The 17079-nt window shown below is 43.9% G+C and overlaps 1 protein-coding gene across 1 annotated transcript in view; it reads right to left on the bottom strand.

Annotated features, from left to right (window-relative positions):
- Positions 1–17079, bottom strand: part of LOC140481584 (sideroflexin-5-like) — a 327308-nt gene that overhangs the window by 195370 nt on the left and 114859 nt on the right. The window contains exons 4-5 of the mRNA XM_072578021.1: positions 10237–10263; positions 8860–8914 (exon numbers count right to left, since the gene is read on the bottom strand). Coding sequence (XP_072434122.1) covers positions 8860–8914; positions 10237–10263 — 82 coding nt within the window. The remainder of the gene's footprint in view (positions 1–8859; positions 8915–10236; positions 10264–17079) is intronic.

Below are 17079 nucleotides of genomic sequence, written 5' to 3'. Positions count from 1 at the left end.
AACTTTTTATATTGACCATGCCTCCCTGTAAAATCCAGCTTTGTGTTTCTGATGCCTAAATTGGTGTGAGAGCATTATCATAGAATTTGTGGGAAACCATTTGGCCCACAGATCCTGCATTAGCTGTCTGCAAGTGCAGTTCAGTCTCAATCTTCTGCTCTTTTCCTGTAGCCTTGCAATTTTCTCACCCCTTCAAATGTTTATTTAGTTCTCTTTTGAAAGGTACAATTGAATCTGCACCCAACATCCTTTCAGGCAATGCATTCTAGGTCCTCACCATTCATTGTGGAAAACAGATTTCTAAATGTTGATATTGGCAGTGCTGACTAGATACAGTTCATTTCTTAGGCTTACTGTACTGTTTGTTTGTTCTGAATATTGTCTGAAAACTGTTCCTTATAGGTTTCCTTCCTGAAACTAATACAACTTGGCAAGCTGCTGTCTCATATTCAGCTTGGAACCATCAGTTGGTATGCGCAGTCTGTAAAACATGAGTTTACACAGACAATAGTTCGAACATTGGAGGTGCTACATTTTGCACATACTATACTACAGTACCCAGGCAATAAACTCTGGAACTGCCTCCCTAAACATGCTCCAATAAGGGACCTCTTCAAAACTACCTCTCTGGCCAATATTTTGGTTATCTGCTCAAATCGTTTCTTCAGTGGTTGGTGTCGAACGTTGTAAGACAATGCCTTATGGGGCATCTTGAGATATTTTACAACATTAAAGGAAACTGATCAGAATTCTACCAGCTCATTGTTATTGTTCTAGGAAGCAGGAATGTTGGCAAATGACATGCAAATATTTTTTGGTAGAAGGGGAGGGGTGGATAAAGTGGTTAAGAAGGCATACAGGATACTGACCTTTATTAACTGAGGCATTAACAGAGGAGGAACACAATGGGTACCTAAACATTTTGAAGGATGCCCTCATAACAACAGGTTCTGATGCTCAAGTCATTGATTGTCAGATCTGACGTGCCACAGCAAAAACTGCAATGACCTCCTCAGAATGCAGACAGAGGATACGACCAACAGAGTACCCTTCATCATCTAGTACTTCCCTGAAGCAGAGAGACTATGCCATGTTCTTCGCAGCCTTCAAAATGTCATTGATGATCCCTAAGCCTCCACTTCTCACCTTCAAACAACCACCAAACCTTAAACAGATCATCGTTCACAGCATACTACTCAGCCTTCAGGACAACATCAACCACAATACTGACAACCCTGCTATGGCAACCTCTGCAAGACATGTCAGATCATCAACATAGATATCAAAATTGATTGGACTCCAGGCAGCTTCCAGCAGACTGGAAGACAGTGAATGTCACGCTGCTGTTTAAAAAAAGGGTGTAGGCAAAAGGTCAGTTGGCTTAACATCCGCAGTTGGGAAAATGCTGGAGATTATCATTAAAGAAGAAAAAGCGAGATATCTGGATGGAAAGGGTTCCATCAGGCAGACACAGCATGGATTCAGAAGGGAAGGTTATGTTCGACAAACTTACTGAAGTTCTTTGAGGATGTAACAAGCTTGGTGGATGGAGGAGAACAGGTGAAAGTTGTATACTTGGATTTCTAGAAGGTGCATAAAATAAGGTGCTGCATAAAAGACTCATCCATAGGATATGAATGCATAGAGTTGTGGGGAATGTACTAGCATTGATAGAGGACTGGCTAACCAATAGAAAGCAGAGAGTGGGAATAAATGGGTGTTTCTCTGGTTGGAGATCAGTGGTGAGCGGGATGCCATAGGGGTCAGTGTTGGGCCAGCAAGAGTTCATGACAGATATAAATGATTGGGAAGAGGAGACCGAGTGTAACGTATCCAAATTTGCTGATGAAAGTAAATTGTGTGGAAAGGCAAACTGTGCAGAGGATGTGAAGGGTTGGGCAGATAGAGTACAATGTTGGTAAATATGAGATTATCCACTTTGGAAGTAAAAATAGTAGATCAGTGTATTATTTGAATGGTGAAAGATTGCAGCATGCTGTTTAGCAGAGGGACTTAGGAGTGTTCATACATGAATCACTAAAAATTGATTTACAGGTACAACAGGTATCAGGAAGGCAAACGGAATATTGGCTTTCATTGCTAGAGGGATTGAATTTAAGAGCAGGGAGGTTCTGCTGCAATTGTACAAGGTGTTGGTGAGGCCGCACCTGGAGTATTGTTCGCAGTTCTGGTCTCCTTACTTGAGGAAGGATACACTGACTTTGGAGGTTCACCAGGTTGATTCCGGAGATGAGGGGGTTACCCTGTGAGGAGAGGTTGAGCTGCCCTGGGACTGTACTCGCTAGAATTTAGAAGAATGAGTGGGGATCTTATAGAAACATATAAAATGATGGAAGGGATAGAGAAGATAAAGGCAGGCAAGTTGTTTCCACTGGTGGGTGAGACTCGGATTAGGGGCCATGGCCTCAAGATTATAGGGAATGGATTTAGGACAGAGATAAGGAAGAACTGCTTTTCCCAGAGAGTAGGGAATCTATGGAATTCTCTGCCCAAGGAAGCCGTAGAGGCAGCTTCATTAAATATATTCAAGACACTGTTGGATGGGTATTTGCACGGTAGAGGAATTAAGGGTTTTGGGGATAATGTAGGTAGGAGGAGCTGAGATGATGGATAGATCAGCCATGATCTTAATGAATGGCAGAGCAGCCTCAACAGACCAAATGGCCAACTCCTGCTTCTATTACTATGAAATGACATGTGGGAACACCACTTCCCACGTACACGGCAGATACTTATGTGATTCGGCCAATATTATCTATCTTATATGTTGCAGGCAAGGACGCCCCGAGGCATGGTATAATGGTGAGACTATGCAGACGCTACAACAAAGGATGAACAGACACCACGCAACAATTACCAGTCAGGAATGTTCCCTCCCAGTCAGGGAACACTTCATCAGTCAAGGACATTCAGCTTCTGGTCTTCAGGTAAGTGTCCTCGAAGACAGACTTTGAGATATACAACAACACAGAATTGTCAAGTAGAAACTGATAGCCAGGTTCTGTACACTGAAGATGGCCTCAACCATGATCTTGGGTTCCTGTCACCTTACGTTACTGTTCTGTGTCTGTAAAACCATCCTTACTGCCCTGTTTTGACACCATCACCTTGATAAATTATGAACTCTCTATCTTAATTAGTTTGTACAGTTTTGGATTACTTATTACTTTGGTTAGACCCTTGGAATGAGACTCTTATACCTAGCACCACTTTATTTTAAATTATTTTGCAATTATCTCTCTGCCTCATTTAATCGGATTATAGATCATCCCTGCGCTTGTTATTCAGCTGTTGACACTTTACTTACACTGTCTAACACTGTTGATCACCTGCAGAGACTTATTATCGGTCATTTCACTCACACCAGTTTTATGATCTTTTGATCTCTTTGCCTCTAATCTCTCTGCCTATAAATTGTGTCTGTGTGCTGTTCTCTCTCACTTCGTCTGACGAATGGGCTGCACTCCAAAAGCTTGTGATTTCAAATAAACCTGTTGAACTATAATGTGGTGTCATGTGACTTCTGCATTTAAGAAGCATTTAGATGTCACTTGTAGTCAAGGAACATCTTCTAATTAGGGGTGATATTAGCCTGCATATAAGCTCATAATTAGGACTTTCGCCCCCATCATTCGATCATGGCTGTAATGTTTGTCAACTCTATTCTCCTGCCTTCTTCCCTAACCCTTGATCCCCTGAACCAATCAATAACCGATCTATCTGTCTTAAACACACTCAATGACTTGGCCTCCACAGCCTTCTGTGGCAATGAGTTCCACAGTTTAACCTGAAGAAATTCCTCAGTTCTAAATGTCTGTCCCTCTGTTCTGAGGCTATGCCTTTAGATCCTAGTCTCTTCTACTGATGGAAACATCTTCTCCACATCCCCTCCATCCAGGCTTCTCAGTATTCTGTAACCTTCACTCAGATACCCCCTCATCTTTTTCAACTCCCCAGTGCCTCTCACATGACAAGCCCGTCATCTCTGGGATCATTCATGTGAACCACCTCGAGAAACCCTCTAATGCCAGCATATCCTTCCTACTCACAATATTCCATATGCAAACATTGCATTTGCCTTCATAACTGATAAATGACCCTTCATGGTTTTTGTGTGAAGTCACTCTTGTGCTGGTTCCCTGATCGTGAGCTTTAATTTATCCTGTTAAAAAAAACTTACAAGGTATGAACCAAAGAAAAACTAGCGAAAAGCAACTCTCCCGTTCTGTACTGAATTTCCATGATACCCCCAAATTCTCCAAACTATATACCCACTTGGGCTGTGTCTCATTCCAGATGTGATCTGCCCTTGTTGACTGTACACAGCCTGAACAGCTACATACAGTCATAAATTCATCGAGATGTACAGCACAGAAATAGACCGATCAGTCCAACTCGTCCATACTGACTGGACATCATAGAGATGTACAGCATGGAAACAGATCCTTCGGTCCAAACCGTCCATGCCGACCAGATTTCCCAACTAATCTAGTCCCACCTGCCAGCACCCTGCCCATATCCCTCCAAACCCTTCCTATTCATATACCCATCCAAACGCCTCTTAAATGTTGCAATTGTACCAGCCTCCACCACATCCTCTGGCAGCTCATTCCATACACGTACCACCATCTGCGTGAAAAAGTTGCCCGTTAGGTCTCTTTTATATCTTTCCCCTCTCACCCTAAACCTATGCCTTCTAGTTCTGGACTCCCCAACCCCAGGGAAAAGACTTCATCTATTTATCCTATTTATGCCCCTTATAATTTTGCAAACCTCTATAAGGTCACCCTTCAGCCTCCGACGTTCCAGGGAAAACAGCCCCAGCTTGTTCAGCCTCTCCCTGTAGCTCAGATCCTCCAACCCTGGCAACATCCTTGTAAATCTTTTCTGAAGTCCCAACCTAATCTAGTCTCACTTGCTGGCACCCTGTCCATATCCCTCCAAACCCTTCCTATTCATATACTCAACCAAATGACTTTTAAATGTTGCAACTGTACCAGCCACCATCACTTTGGCAGCTTATTCAATACACGCACCGTCTGCGTGAAAAGGTTGCCCCTTAGGTCCCTTTTGTATCTTTCCCCTCTCACCCTAAATCTATGCCTTGTGGTTCCGGACTCCCCCACCCCAGGGAAAAGACTTTGCCTATTTATCCTATCCATGCCCCTTATGATTTCATAAACCTTTATAAGGCCACCTCTGCAGCCTCCAATGCTCCAGGGAAAACAGCTCCAGCCTATTCAGCCTCTCCCTATAGCTCAAATCCTCCAACCCTGGCAACATCCTTGTAAATCTTTTCTGAACCTTTTCAAGTTTCGCAACATCTTTCTGTAGGATGACAGCTTATCCAATGCCTCCTCTTGCTTCATCTTCTGACTCCCTAAAGCCTATCCAACATCCCTAAAGCACAAGTCAGAGGTATGATGGAATATTCTCTACTGGTCTGGACAAGTGCAGCTCCAACAACACTCACGAAGCTTGACACTATTCAGGACAAAGCAGCCCACTTAATTGGCACCACATCCACCAGCTTCACCATGAACTCCCTCGATGCACAGTGGCAACAGTGTGGATGATTATTTTAAAATTTAAGTTGTAACTCTCTGGAAGCATGGTTCAATGGTTCAACCGTAGGATGAAGTGATGTCCACACTCAGTTTTGACCTAGAACTGGGACTTTTACTCCTTGTATAATATCCAAATATGTAACTCCACAAGTCATAAAGACTTAAAGAAGTCTTAAAAAGGGTATTAACTCCCAAGTTCAGCGTGTATAATGGGACAGTAACTCTCAGGACCTATGTGCTAAAGGGGACAGCAACTCTAGGGCTTAGTGTGGTAAAGGGAACAATAATTCTTGGGGTTAGTGTGTTAAAAGGGTCAGTGGAGGTTGTTCACGTCAGCCATAATGGTGCAACAAGCTCCAGTGATGATTGCTTAGTTCCCCTTTGCAATGGGGGTAGTGGAGGGTCTAAACCTGATCAAATCAACCTGCTCACACAATTGTCATAGAGTCTTAGAGATGTACAGCACATGTATTTGGTCCAACTCGTCCATGTTGACCAGACATCTTAACCTAATCTTGTCCCATTTGCCAACCCTTGGCCCATATCCCTCTAAACCTTTCCGATTCATATACCCATCCAGATGCATTTTAAATGTGTAATTGTACCAGCCTCCACCTCCTCTGGCAGCTCATTCCATGCACACACCACACTCCCTTAGAACCCTTTTAAAGTTTTCCCCTCTCAACCTAAACCTATGCCATACAATTCTGGACTCCCCGACCCCAGGGAAAAGATCTTGTCTATTTATCCTATCCATGCCCCTCATGATTTTATAAACTTCTATAAAGTCACCCCTCAGCCTCCGACGCTCCAGGGAAAATAGCCCCAGCCTGTTCAGACTGTCCCTATAGCTCAAATCCTCCAACCATGGTAACATCCTTGTAAGTCTTTTCTGAACCCTTTCAAGTTTCACAATATCTTTCTGATAGGAAGGAGACCAGAATTGCATGCAATGTTCCAAAAGTGACTGAACCAATGTCCTGTACAGCCACAACATGATCTCCCAGCTCCTATACTCAATGCTCTGACCAATAAAGGAAAGCATACCAAATACCTTCTTCACTATCCTATCTACCTGAGACTCCACTTTCAAGGAACTATGAACCTGCACTCAATGGTCCCCTTGTTCAGCAACACTCCCTAGGACATTACCATTAAGTGTATAAGTCCTGCTATGATTTGACTTTCCAAAATACAGCACCTCACATTTATCTAAATTAAACTCCATCTGCTATCCTCAGCCCATTGACCCATCTGATCAAGATCCCAGTGTACTTTGAGGTAACCTTCTTTGTTGTCCACTACACCTCCACTTTTAGTGTCATCTGCGAACTTACTAACTACACCTCCTACGTTCACAACCAAATCATTTATATAAATGATGAAAAGCAGTGGACCCAGCACCGATCCATGAGGCACACCACTGGTCGCAAGCCTCCAGTCTGAAAAACCACCCTCTGTCTTCTACCTTTGAGCCAGTTCTGTATCCAAATGGCTAATTCTCCCTGTATTCCATGAGATCTAATTTTACTAACTAGTCTACCATGAGGAACCCTGTTGAATGCCTTACTGAAGTCCATATAGAACACTTCTGCCATTCTTCCCTCATCAATTCTCTTCATTACTTCTTCAAAAAACTCAATACAGTAAATGAATGATTTTATTGTCATGTGTATTTTACAGTAAGAATACAATGAAATCGAGTGAAAAACTTTCATTTGTCAGCAGGATTCGGTGCCAATTTGATTAATTTACGAATACGAAAGAAACAGAAAGGTAGAGTTTAAAGAAAGTCCATCAGCTCTGAGCCAGCTCATTACCATCAACGATGCCTGCACAGCCATTCCATGTCCAAGCCGGGCCTACTCAAGGCCCGCGCTGGGCCTACTCGAAATCTACCCTGGGCTCACTCGAGATCCATGATGGACTCACTCAAGGTCCACGCTGGGCCCACTCAAGGTCCGCGCTGGGCCCACTCAAGGTCCGCGCTGGGACCACTCAAGGTCCACGCTGGGCCCACTCAAGGTCCACGCTGGGCCCACTCAAGGTCCACGCTGGGCCTACTCAAGGTCCACGCTGGGCCTACTCAAGGTTCACGCTGGGCCTACTCAAGGTTCACGCTGGGCCCACTCAAGGTCCACGCTGGGACCACTCAAGGTTCACGCTGGGCCCACATAAGGTCCACGCTGGGACCACTCAAGGTCCACGCTGGGCCTACTCAAGGTCCGCGCTGGGACCACTCAAGGTCCACGCTGGGCCTACTCAAGGTCCACGCTGGGCCCACTCAAGGTCTGCGCTGGGAACACTCAAGGTTCACGCTGGGCCCACATAAGGTCCATGCTGGGCCTACTCAAGGTCCACGCTGGGCCCACTCAAGGTCCACGCTGGGCCTACTCAAGGTCCACGCTGGGCCTACTCAAGGTTCACGCTGGGCCCACTCAAGGTCCACGCTGGGCCCACTCAAGGTCCGCGCTGGGCCCACTCAAGGTCCGCGCTGGGACCACTCAAGGTCCACGCTGGGCCTACTCAAGGTTCACGCTGGGCCCACATAAGGTCCATGCTGGGCGCACTCAAGGTCCACGCTGGGCCCACTCAAGGTCCGCGCTGGGACCACTTAAGGTCCACGCTGGGCCCATTCGAAGTCCACACTGTGCCTACTTGAGGTCCATGCTCTTCCCGCTTGAGGTCCATGCTGGGCTCGCTCGAAGTCCACGCTGGGCCCAATCGAGGTCTATGTTGGGCCCAATTGAGGTCTATGTTGGGCCCACTTGAGATTCACACTGAGCCTACTTGGCGTCCATGCTGGGCTTGCTCGAAGTCCACGCTGGGCTCACTCGAGGTTCGTGCTGGGCCCAATCGAGGTCTATGTTGGGCCCACTTGATTGAGGTCCATGCTGGGCCTGCTCAAAGTCCACACCAGGCTCACTCGAGATCTGCGCACTAGGCCCACTCAAGGTTGCACTGGGCTCTCGCCACCATTTATGCTGTCCCAGCTCAAACAAGAGAAAGAAAAACTAAAAATAAGGAAAAGGGAAGTGGTCAGAGCAGATGACCTCCAGCTCAGAACCCTACCCCGATGCCATCTTGACAGCATTTCTACCAGTAGACATGGAGTGGAATATGGCCGAGTGAGAGTTGGAAGAGAGAAAAAATATGTTTAATGTCGCAGAGTTGTTGCAGTGCTGATGAAAGCTAATCAGCCCATCATGTGAGAGGCAAGGACAGAAATATTTGCTACAAAATAAATGTAAAAACTAAATGTAAAACATACCCGACATCCTGAATGGCATCAAAATCTTCTCGTTGGTGTCTGGGTGCAAAATTGCCTGAAAACAGAGAAAAAGGCAAAACAGTAAAGAAATACACTTCATTTGTCTTTTGTTATGAATACAAGATTAGATACTGTGGTGCAGTGAATTGGAAGACCACCTCATTGTATCTCAGAGCAACTGAATGTTGGCTTGTGGTCCTGGCTTTCTGTCTAACAGTTAATATAAATCACTCCAGTGATGGGATGTCACCTTTCCTGGTTTTCAGATAGCAATTGCTATTCAACACAGATGTAAGAGTTAAAATTAGGGTGGTAGTGAACCCCATTTCCCATCATGTTTGACCAGTCTGTTGATGCACACAAATTGATTACTCAATAATAGACAGCTCAGTAGAAATATAATCTTCAAAAGAATGAAGGGAAGAAACTATACAGTTGTACAGGTAACATTCCAGATATCAGGTGGAATATAGTGTGCCAACTATGACTTTGATTCCTGGCTCATCAAGTTCTTCATTTCCAATGTGTGCTGCAGGAATAGACAATGCAAGAATTGCATGTTCTCTACAAGAGCCCCCTTTTTTGCAATCGCCAAGGGCTGCATCAGTGCCACTTAAACATTGACCCTGGGTTGAGTACTTGCCATATCATCTTTGATACAAGATTACAAGAGTCTCATGATATGGAATCTTGGCCTTGGAAGGGGGCAGTGGCTGGGGTAGGTGGTCAGTAGTGAAGGAAGTTGTTGCAGCTCACCTAGATCAATTTTAAAGAGCATTCCCATATTGGTATTTTGATTCATTCTTGGGATCTGGGTGAAAAGTTTGGTTTTTATTCCCGTTCCATTGCTGCCCGTGCACAACTGAGTGGGTTGACCAACCACTTCATTGGGTAACCAAGATTCAGCATGCGAGTGGAGTCACAGAGAGTCATACAGTTCAAGGACAGCAGGGTTCCTTCACAAAAAGATATTTGTAAATCCATGGATATTTTACAACAGTCTATCAGTCTTATCATCATTTTTATTTGTTCTTATTTCCACACTTTTCAAATTCCTAACTATTGTGGTGGGATCTGAGCTCATATTATTATGGATTATTAATCCAATGATGTAATGACCACTAAACATGGAAGCAGAGTTCAAGTTCAGGACAGACTTCCTTTCTCAGTTGCTCACTAAAACCAAGATGATAGAAAATGCAAGTCAGTGTGATTAACCACTTCTGCAATTAGTCTAACTCAAACATGGTTCACAAAGGGTGATGCAACATGAATTAGTGTAATAAAAATACATTGAGTATTTTTACAATAATATTACATATTATACTTGTATTAAGTGGTACAATACTTCAGGAACATCTAAAGAAGAAAATTTACCTGTCGAACCTTCTGTGCCTCCCAAAGCTGAAATATAATGGTAAAAGTGAGAAATTAGTGATGGAGGAAGTGGCACAGGAAACCTGAGGATCAGTTGACAATGTGATAAAGAGAACCTCAATTCTCAGTCTAAGCTGAGTTATAGAGTCATAGAGATGTACAGCATGGAAACAGACCCTTCGGAGTTGATTTATTTCAGCAGGTCAGACATGGGACAGTATGAAAGGGGGGAATTAAAACAGATGCTCCACTCCAATCACTTTACAATAATCCCTAGTGAAGTGTATGGGGATTGTTGTTGTGTGAAAACAGGATTCAGCTCAACTGAACATGTGTGCATGAGTTCACAGCCACACCTTTCTATCACTTAAAACATCTCAGATTGCAAGGTAATTATGTTTTAATGGCAAACCTAGGTGAAGGACTAAGGCTAATCTAGTGTATAACATCATGAGAAGAGAATAACAGAGAAGAGGATATGGGCAAGATCTCAGCAAGCTCGCACTTCAGAAACCTGTAGGGTTGTTATTCTGCATTGCAAACCAGAATGTCCAGCCAACTGGGCTGCCTGAGGTCACCATGAAGTCCTATCTTCTCAACCTCACTCCTTACCTGAGATGTGGTATCCCTCAGGTTATAACTACCACTAATTCCTTCTTATATCAGTCTTAAATGGGAAATTTACCCAAAAAAATCTTATCTTGAAGCTGTAAACCCTAGTCCTAGATTCCTCCATGAAAAGAGACTTATAAAAATATACAGGAGCAGAGTGGCGCATGTTCACTCAAAGGCAAAATACATCTTTTTACTGTTCCTGCTCAGTATTTATATTTATACCATACAAATAACAAGCCTGCTGTTTTCAGAATCCATTCATTTCACCTTGGAAGTTGATCCTTGATCCCACCAGTATTTCCCCCATCACTCCCTTGGGTAGGCTATCAATTTTTTGAATTACTTCTCACACTTTGGGATATTCAACTTTGTGTTGTTATTGCTAAATATGCAGTTTGTTTGATGCTCCTGTTGTCGTATGCGCATTGCTCTAATACCCTGTACCCAGAGCTGGGGTTAACAGGGTAGACTGGCATCTTGTTAATGTTGATCAAAATGAAGTACATTGAAAAAAAATTAAAATCTTGCTTAATTACAGAGCCATTCCATGATCTAAGCACCTTACAGCCATTGAAGTACACTTTGAAATAGGTTCATTATCTAAAGTATTGAACAGAACAAACAATTTGCAGGCACCAACCCCCACAAACAGTAAACTGTTAATAACCAGGTCTTTTTTTTAGCTATTGCTGAAAACAATATACACTTTATCCAGAAGGTAGCTAAAAATGGAAAACTTAATAATATATAATAACACATCCAATTTTAAAGCAGAGATTATCCTGACCAAAATAGTATCTGAACCATGCTTCGGTGCTAGGTTAAAACTTATTTTGTAAAGTAACATTGATATGTGATGACAATAGTGCCAGTATTTAGTTTCAAACAAAGTCAGAATACAGAAAGATATGCAAAACAAGTAACTGCAACTTTGATTTAATGCTGATTGAGAAGAAATTTTGCATCATAACCAAAAATAACAAATACTTCAAGTTAACATTAGTTTTCCCTTTCTTTATCTTATATTACAGTCAGGGTTTTAGGCTAATATGTTTGTATAAAATTACTGAATTGACCTCAGGATTTCAACATTTCAGCTTTTCAAGAAGCTGTATAAGTATCCAGTTGGAATTATTAGTAGTCCCAATAATAAAGTCAGCATGGCTTTGTGAGAGGCAGGTCATGCCTCACAAATCTTACTGAGTTCTTTGAAGAGGTGACAAGACGGGTCAACGACAGTCGAGCAGTGGATGTGGTGTGTATGGACTTCAGCAAGGCATTTGATAGGGTTCCCCATGGTAGGCTCATTCATAAAGTCAGGAAGTTCGGGATACAGGGAGATTTGTCTATCTGGATTCAGAATTGGCTGGCTGACAGAAGGCAGAGAGTGGCTGTACATGGAAAGTATTCTGCCTGGAGGTCAGTGTTGAGTGGGGTCTCGCAGAGCTCTGCTCTTGGGCCTCTGCCCTTTGTAATTTTTATAAATGACTTGGATGAGGAGGTTGCAGGGTGGGTTAGTAAATTTGCAGATGACACAAAGGTTGGAGGTGTCGTCAATAGTATAGAGGGCTACTGCAGGCTGAAGCGTGACATAGACAGGATGCAGAGCTGGGCTGAAAAATGGCAAATGGAGTTCAACCTGGATAAATGCGAAGTGATGCATTTTGGAAGGTTGAACTCGAATGCTGAATATAGGATTAAAGACAGGAGTCTTGGCAGTGTGGAAGAACAGAGGAATTTGGGTGTGCAAGTACATAGATCTCTCAAAGTTGCCACCCAAATGGATAGGGTTGTTAAGAAAGCATATAGTGTTTTTAGCTTTCATTAACAGGGGATCGAGTTTAAGAGCCGCGAAGTTTTGTCGCAGCTCTACAAGTCCCTGGTGAGACTTTCTGTTTTCTCCCCCAGACCTGGTCCCATTCCTGGAGGATATCAAAAGTCTGTCTTGAACTGGGTGCCATGGTTCTGGTGAATGAGGAATTCTCAAGACAAACTGGTATGTTAAGATAATTACTCCCCACCCCTTTCCGCAAAGACCATTCCCTCCGTGACTAAAAGGTTCTCTCCTTTCCTCTGTGCTCCTTTAACCATACCTTCTGTCCCTACAAGACAAGCAAGAGCAGGAGAGATGAGCTGGTGCAACCAGCATGGGAGAGGCAGTATCTGTGATTAAAGAAACAACTCCTCACGATTCTATCTTCTGTTCCCTCAATTAAACTATGTTGTTTTCCCACTATCTGTACTTACAATTCTTCTGACCGAGACAGAAGTTGCTGTGAACTATGGGATGGGATGACCTTTCTTTAATTTGTCATCCTTTTATTTATTCTCAGCCTACTGCTTCCATTTCAGAGGAGAATTCACCTGAACCCCTAGTTACGTATTTGGTGAGTGTATTATAACATAACTAATATACTTGTGTACAGCTATGACACAAATTCAAAACTCACAAACGAAAAGGGATTTTCTACCATTCAGGCGCTATATTCTCACAGGTTTGCACAGGGCTGCTGGTCATAGAGTTACAAAGATGTCACAGAGGTGTACAGCACGGAAACAGACCCTTCAGTCCAACTCTTCCATGCCGACCAGATATCCTAAGTTAATCTAGTCCTATTTGCCAGCATTTGGCCCACATCCATTTAAATCCTTCCTGTTCATATACCTATTCAGATGCCTTTTAAATGATAATTGTACCAGCCTCCACCACTTCAAGAGGCTAGTTATGGACAACATCAACTTTACTCTGGTAAGACCGTTCCCTCAGTGACATAGAGATATATTTCCCTCCCCACCCCTTTCCACAAAGACCATTCCCTCCGTGACTAACTGGTCAGGTCCATGCCCCCCCCCCCAACAACCCACCCTTCCGTCCTGGCACCCTCCCCTGCCACCGCAGGAACTGGAAAATCTGCGTCTACACCTCCTCCCTCACCTCCATCCAAGGCCCCAAAGGAACCTTCCATATGCATCAAAGTTTCATCTGCACATCCACCAATGTCATTTATTGTATCCTTTGCTCCCAATGCAGTGTCCTTTACATTGGGGAGACTGGACACCTCCTAGCAGAGCGCTTTAGGGAACATCTCCGGGACACCTGCACCAATCAACCACACCGTCCCGTGGCCCAACATTTCAACTCCCCCTCCCACTCTGCCAAGGACATGCAGGTCCTGTGCCTCCTCCACCACTGCTCCCTCACCACCCAACACCTGGAGGAAGAATGCCTGATCTTCCACCTTGGAACACTTCAACCCCAGGGCATCAATGTGGACTTCACCAGTTTCCTCATTTCCCCACCCCCACCTTACCCCAGTTCCAACCTTCCAGCTCAGCACCGTCCCCATGACCTACCCTACATGCCTATCTCCCTTCCACATATCCGCTCCACCCTCCCCTCTGACCTATCACCTCTATCCTCACCCCCATTCTCATATTGTACTCTTTGCTACCTTCCCTCACCCTCCTCTCTGACCTATCACCTCCATCCTCACCCCCATTCTCCTACAGTACTCTTTGCTACCATCTCCCCAGCTCCCACCACCCCCCATTTCTCTCTCCACCCTGCAGGCACCCTGCCTCTATTCCTGATGAAGGGCTTTTGTCCAAAACCTTGATTTTCCTGCTCCTCGAATGCTGCCTGACCTGCTGTGCTTTTCCAGCACCACTCTGATCTAAACCCCACATCAACTTTAGCCTCCCAACCTACCTTGATGCTCTGCAATTTTCCCACTGACGAAACAGGTCCACAGTGGATGCCCTATACTCATCCCTGGTAGATCTGGATAACAAAGACACTTATGCCAGATTCCTACTCATCGACTATAGCTCCAGTTTCAACACCATAATCTCCCCCAGACTAATCTTAAACTCTGAGACCTAGATCTTGGCTCTGCCTCTGCAACTAGATTCTCAGCTTCCTCTCCCACAGACCGAAATCAGTGAAGGTAGACAACTGCACCTTCTCCACGATAACCCTCAACACTGGATACCTCCCCAAGGATGTGTTCTCAACCTTCGACTGCACTCCCTGTACACTCACAACAGTGTAGCCAAATTCCAAATGAACGCTATCTACAAGTTTGCTGATGACACCACCATGGTAGGATAGATATCAAACAAAGACAAGTCAAAATACAGAAGTGAGATAGAGGGGCTTGGTGTCATGGTGCAAAGATAACAACCACTCTCTCAATGTTGACAAAACAAAAAAAAACTGATCATTGTCTTCAGGAAGAAAGGAGGAGGACATGTCCCCATCAAAATCAGTGGAGCTGAGGTGGAGGGGGTCAACAGCAGCAAGTTCTTAGGAGTGATAATGACTGACAACCCATCCTGGACTTCCCATGTAGATGTGACGGTCAAGTAGGCCCAACAATGCCTTTTCTTCCTCAGATGGCTTATGAAATTCGGCATGTTGATAAATACCCTCACCAAATTTTACAAATGCACCGTAGAAAACATACTTTCCAGGTGCATAATGACCTGGTACAGCAACTGCTCTGCCCAGGACTGTTAAAAACTACAGAAAGTTTCTGACTTCATATAATGCTGATCTTCTTAATGTTGATCTTGCTTTGCGCACCTCCTGTGCAATTGTAACCTGTACGCTTTGCTCTGTCTAAGCACCCTATAATCCGTAAGCCTTGTTTGCTATGATCTGCCTATACTGCTGAAAAAAACAAAACCTTTCATTGTACTTAAATCAAATCCAATCAAACCTCTGGTAGTTCATTCCATACATGCGCCACACTCTGCGTGAAAAGGTTGCCCCTTAGCTCCCTTTTAAACCTTTTCCGAATCACTTTAAGCCTTAAGTTTTGGACCCCCCCCCCCTACCCTGGAGGAAAAACCTTGATGATTAATCTTTTCCATGCCCTTCACAATTTTATAAACTTCTGTAAGGTCACCCCTCAGCATCTGACACTCCAGGAAAAATAGCCCCACACTGGGTGGGTTACTCTTCAGAGGGTCGGTGTGGACTTGTTGGGCCGAAGGGCCTGTTTCCACACTGCAGGGAATCTAATCTATTCAGCCTCTTCCTAAAACTCAAATCCTCTAAACCTGTCAACTTGTGAATCTTATCTGAACCCTTTTAAGTTTCACAACATCTTTCCTAAGCAGGGAGACCAGAATTGAAAACAGTTCAATTAACAGGGGGTGGCACAGTGTCTCAGTGGTTAGCACTGCTGCCTCACAGCGCCAGGGACTCGGGTTTGATTCCAGCCTCGGGTGATTGTCTGCGTGGAGTTTGTACATTCTCCCCTTGTCTGCATGCATTTTCTCTGGGGACTCTGGTTTCCTCCCACAATCCAAAGATGTGCAGGTTAGGTGAATTGGCCAGACTAAATTGCCCATAATGTTCAGGGATGTGTAGGTTAGGTGCATGAGTCACGGGTAAATGTAGAGGAATGAGTTTGGGTGGGATATTCTTCAGAGGATCGGTGTGAACTTGTTGGGCTGAAGAGTCTGTTTCTACACAGCAGGGATTCTAATTCTTAAAAAAAATGTATTCTATCCCTCTCATTTACTATGTCTGCTATTCAGTGTAATATACGTAGCATGTGTCCTTACAACATGGGAAAAAACTGCCATTGCTGATAAATATAGAACTTTATGAGAAAACTTATTATTTTTTAAACACTGAATCCCTACTTTGTGAGGTCAATTCAGTCTTTCAATAGGAAAAAAACAGCTTGAGGAATTGACTACCCACACAAATGGATAAATTCACTGATTCTAATTCTGTAAAATACATCCTTAAAGAGGAAATTACTTCAGAATTTGTTATTCCCTAACAAGATACACACAAGCGAGGCTAAGGTAACTTAATCCCAACCAGGCTGTGAAAATGTGCTTGAAAGGGGCGGCTGTCAGAGGGGAAAGTGTAGACCAAATAAACAAACACTTGGCACTATATCTTCATCGATGAAAAGGGTGACGTGTGCCCATTTGGCAGAAGTTTCTTTGTAAACAGGAGAGGTTGATGCCTGTTCAAAACAGCTGTGAAAGACAAGCATGCACTCACACCAATACTGGCACAGTGCAATAGTGAGAATAGGGTTAGATCAAGCAATTAGGAAAAGTGTGAACTTGTCACAAAGATCAGATTGGGGAGTTTAAAGTCCATTTCTCTAATTGCTCCTGTATCAAGGATGATCTGCAGATATTAGACCTGTATTAAGTTTTGCAAATATCCAAGGATAAACCAGCACTGAAGGCAGAAGC

The sequence above is a fragment of the Chiloscyllium punctatum genome, chromosome 1 (genome assembly GCF_047496795.1).
Source record: "Chiloscyllium punctatum isolate Juve2018m chromosome 1, sChiPun1.3, whole genome shotgun sequence".
Taxonomy (NCBI): Eukaryota; Metazoa; Chordata; class Chondrichthyes; order Orectolobiformes; family Hemiscylliidae; genus Chiloscyllium; species Chiloscyllium punctatum.
This window is presented reverse-complemented; position numbering and strand designations above follow the sequence as displayed.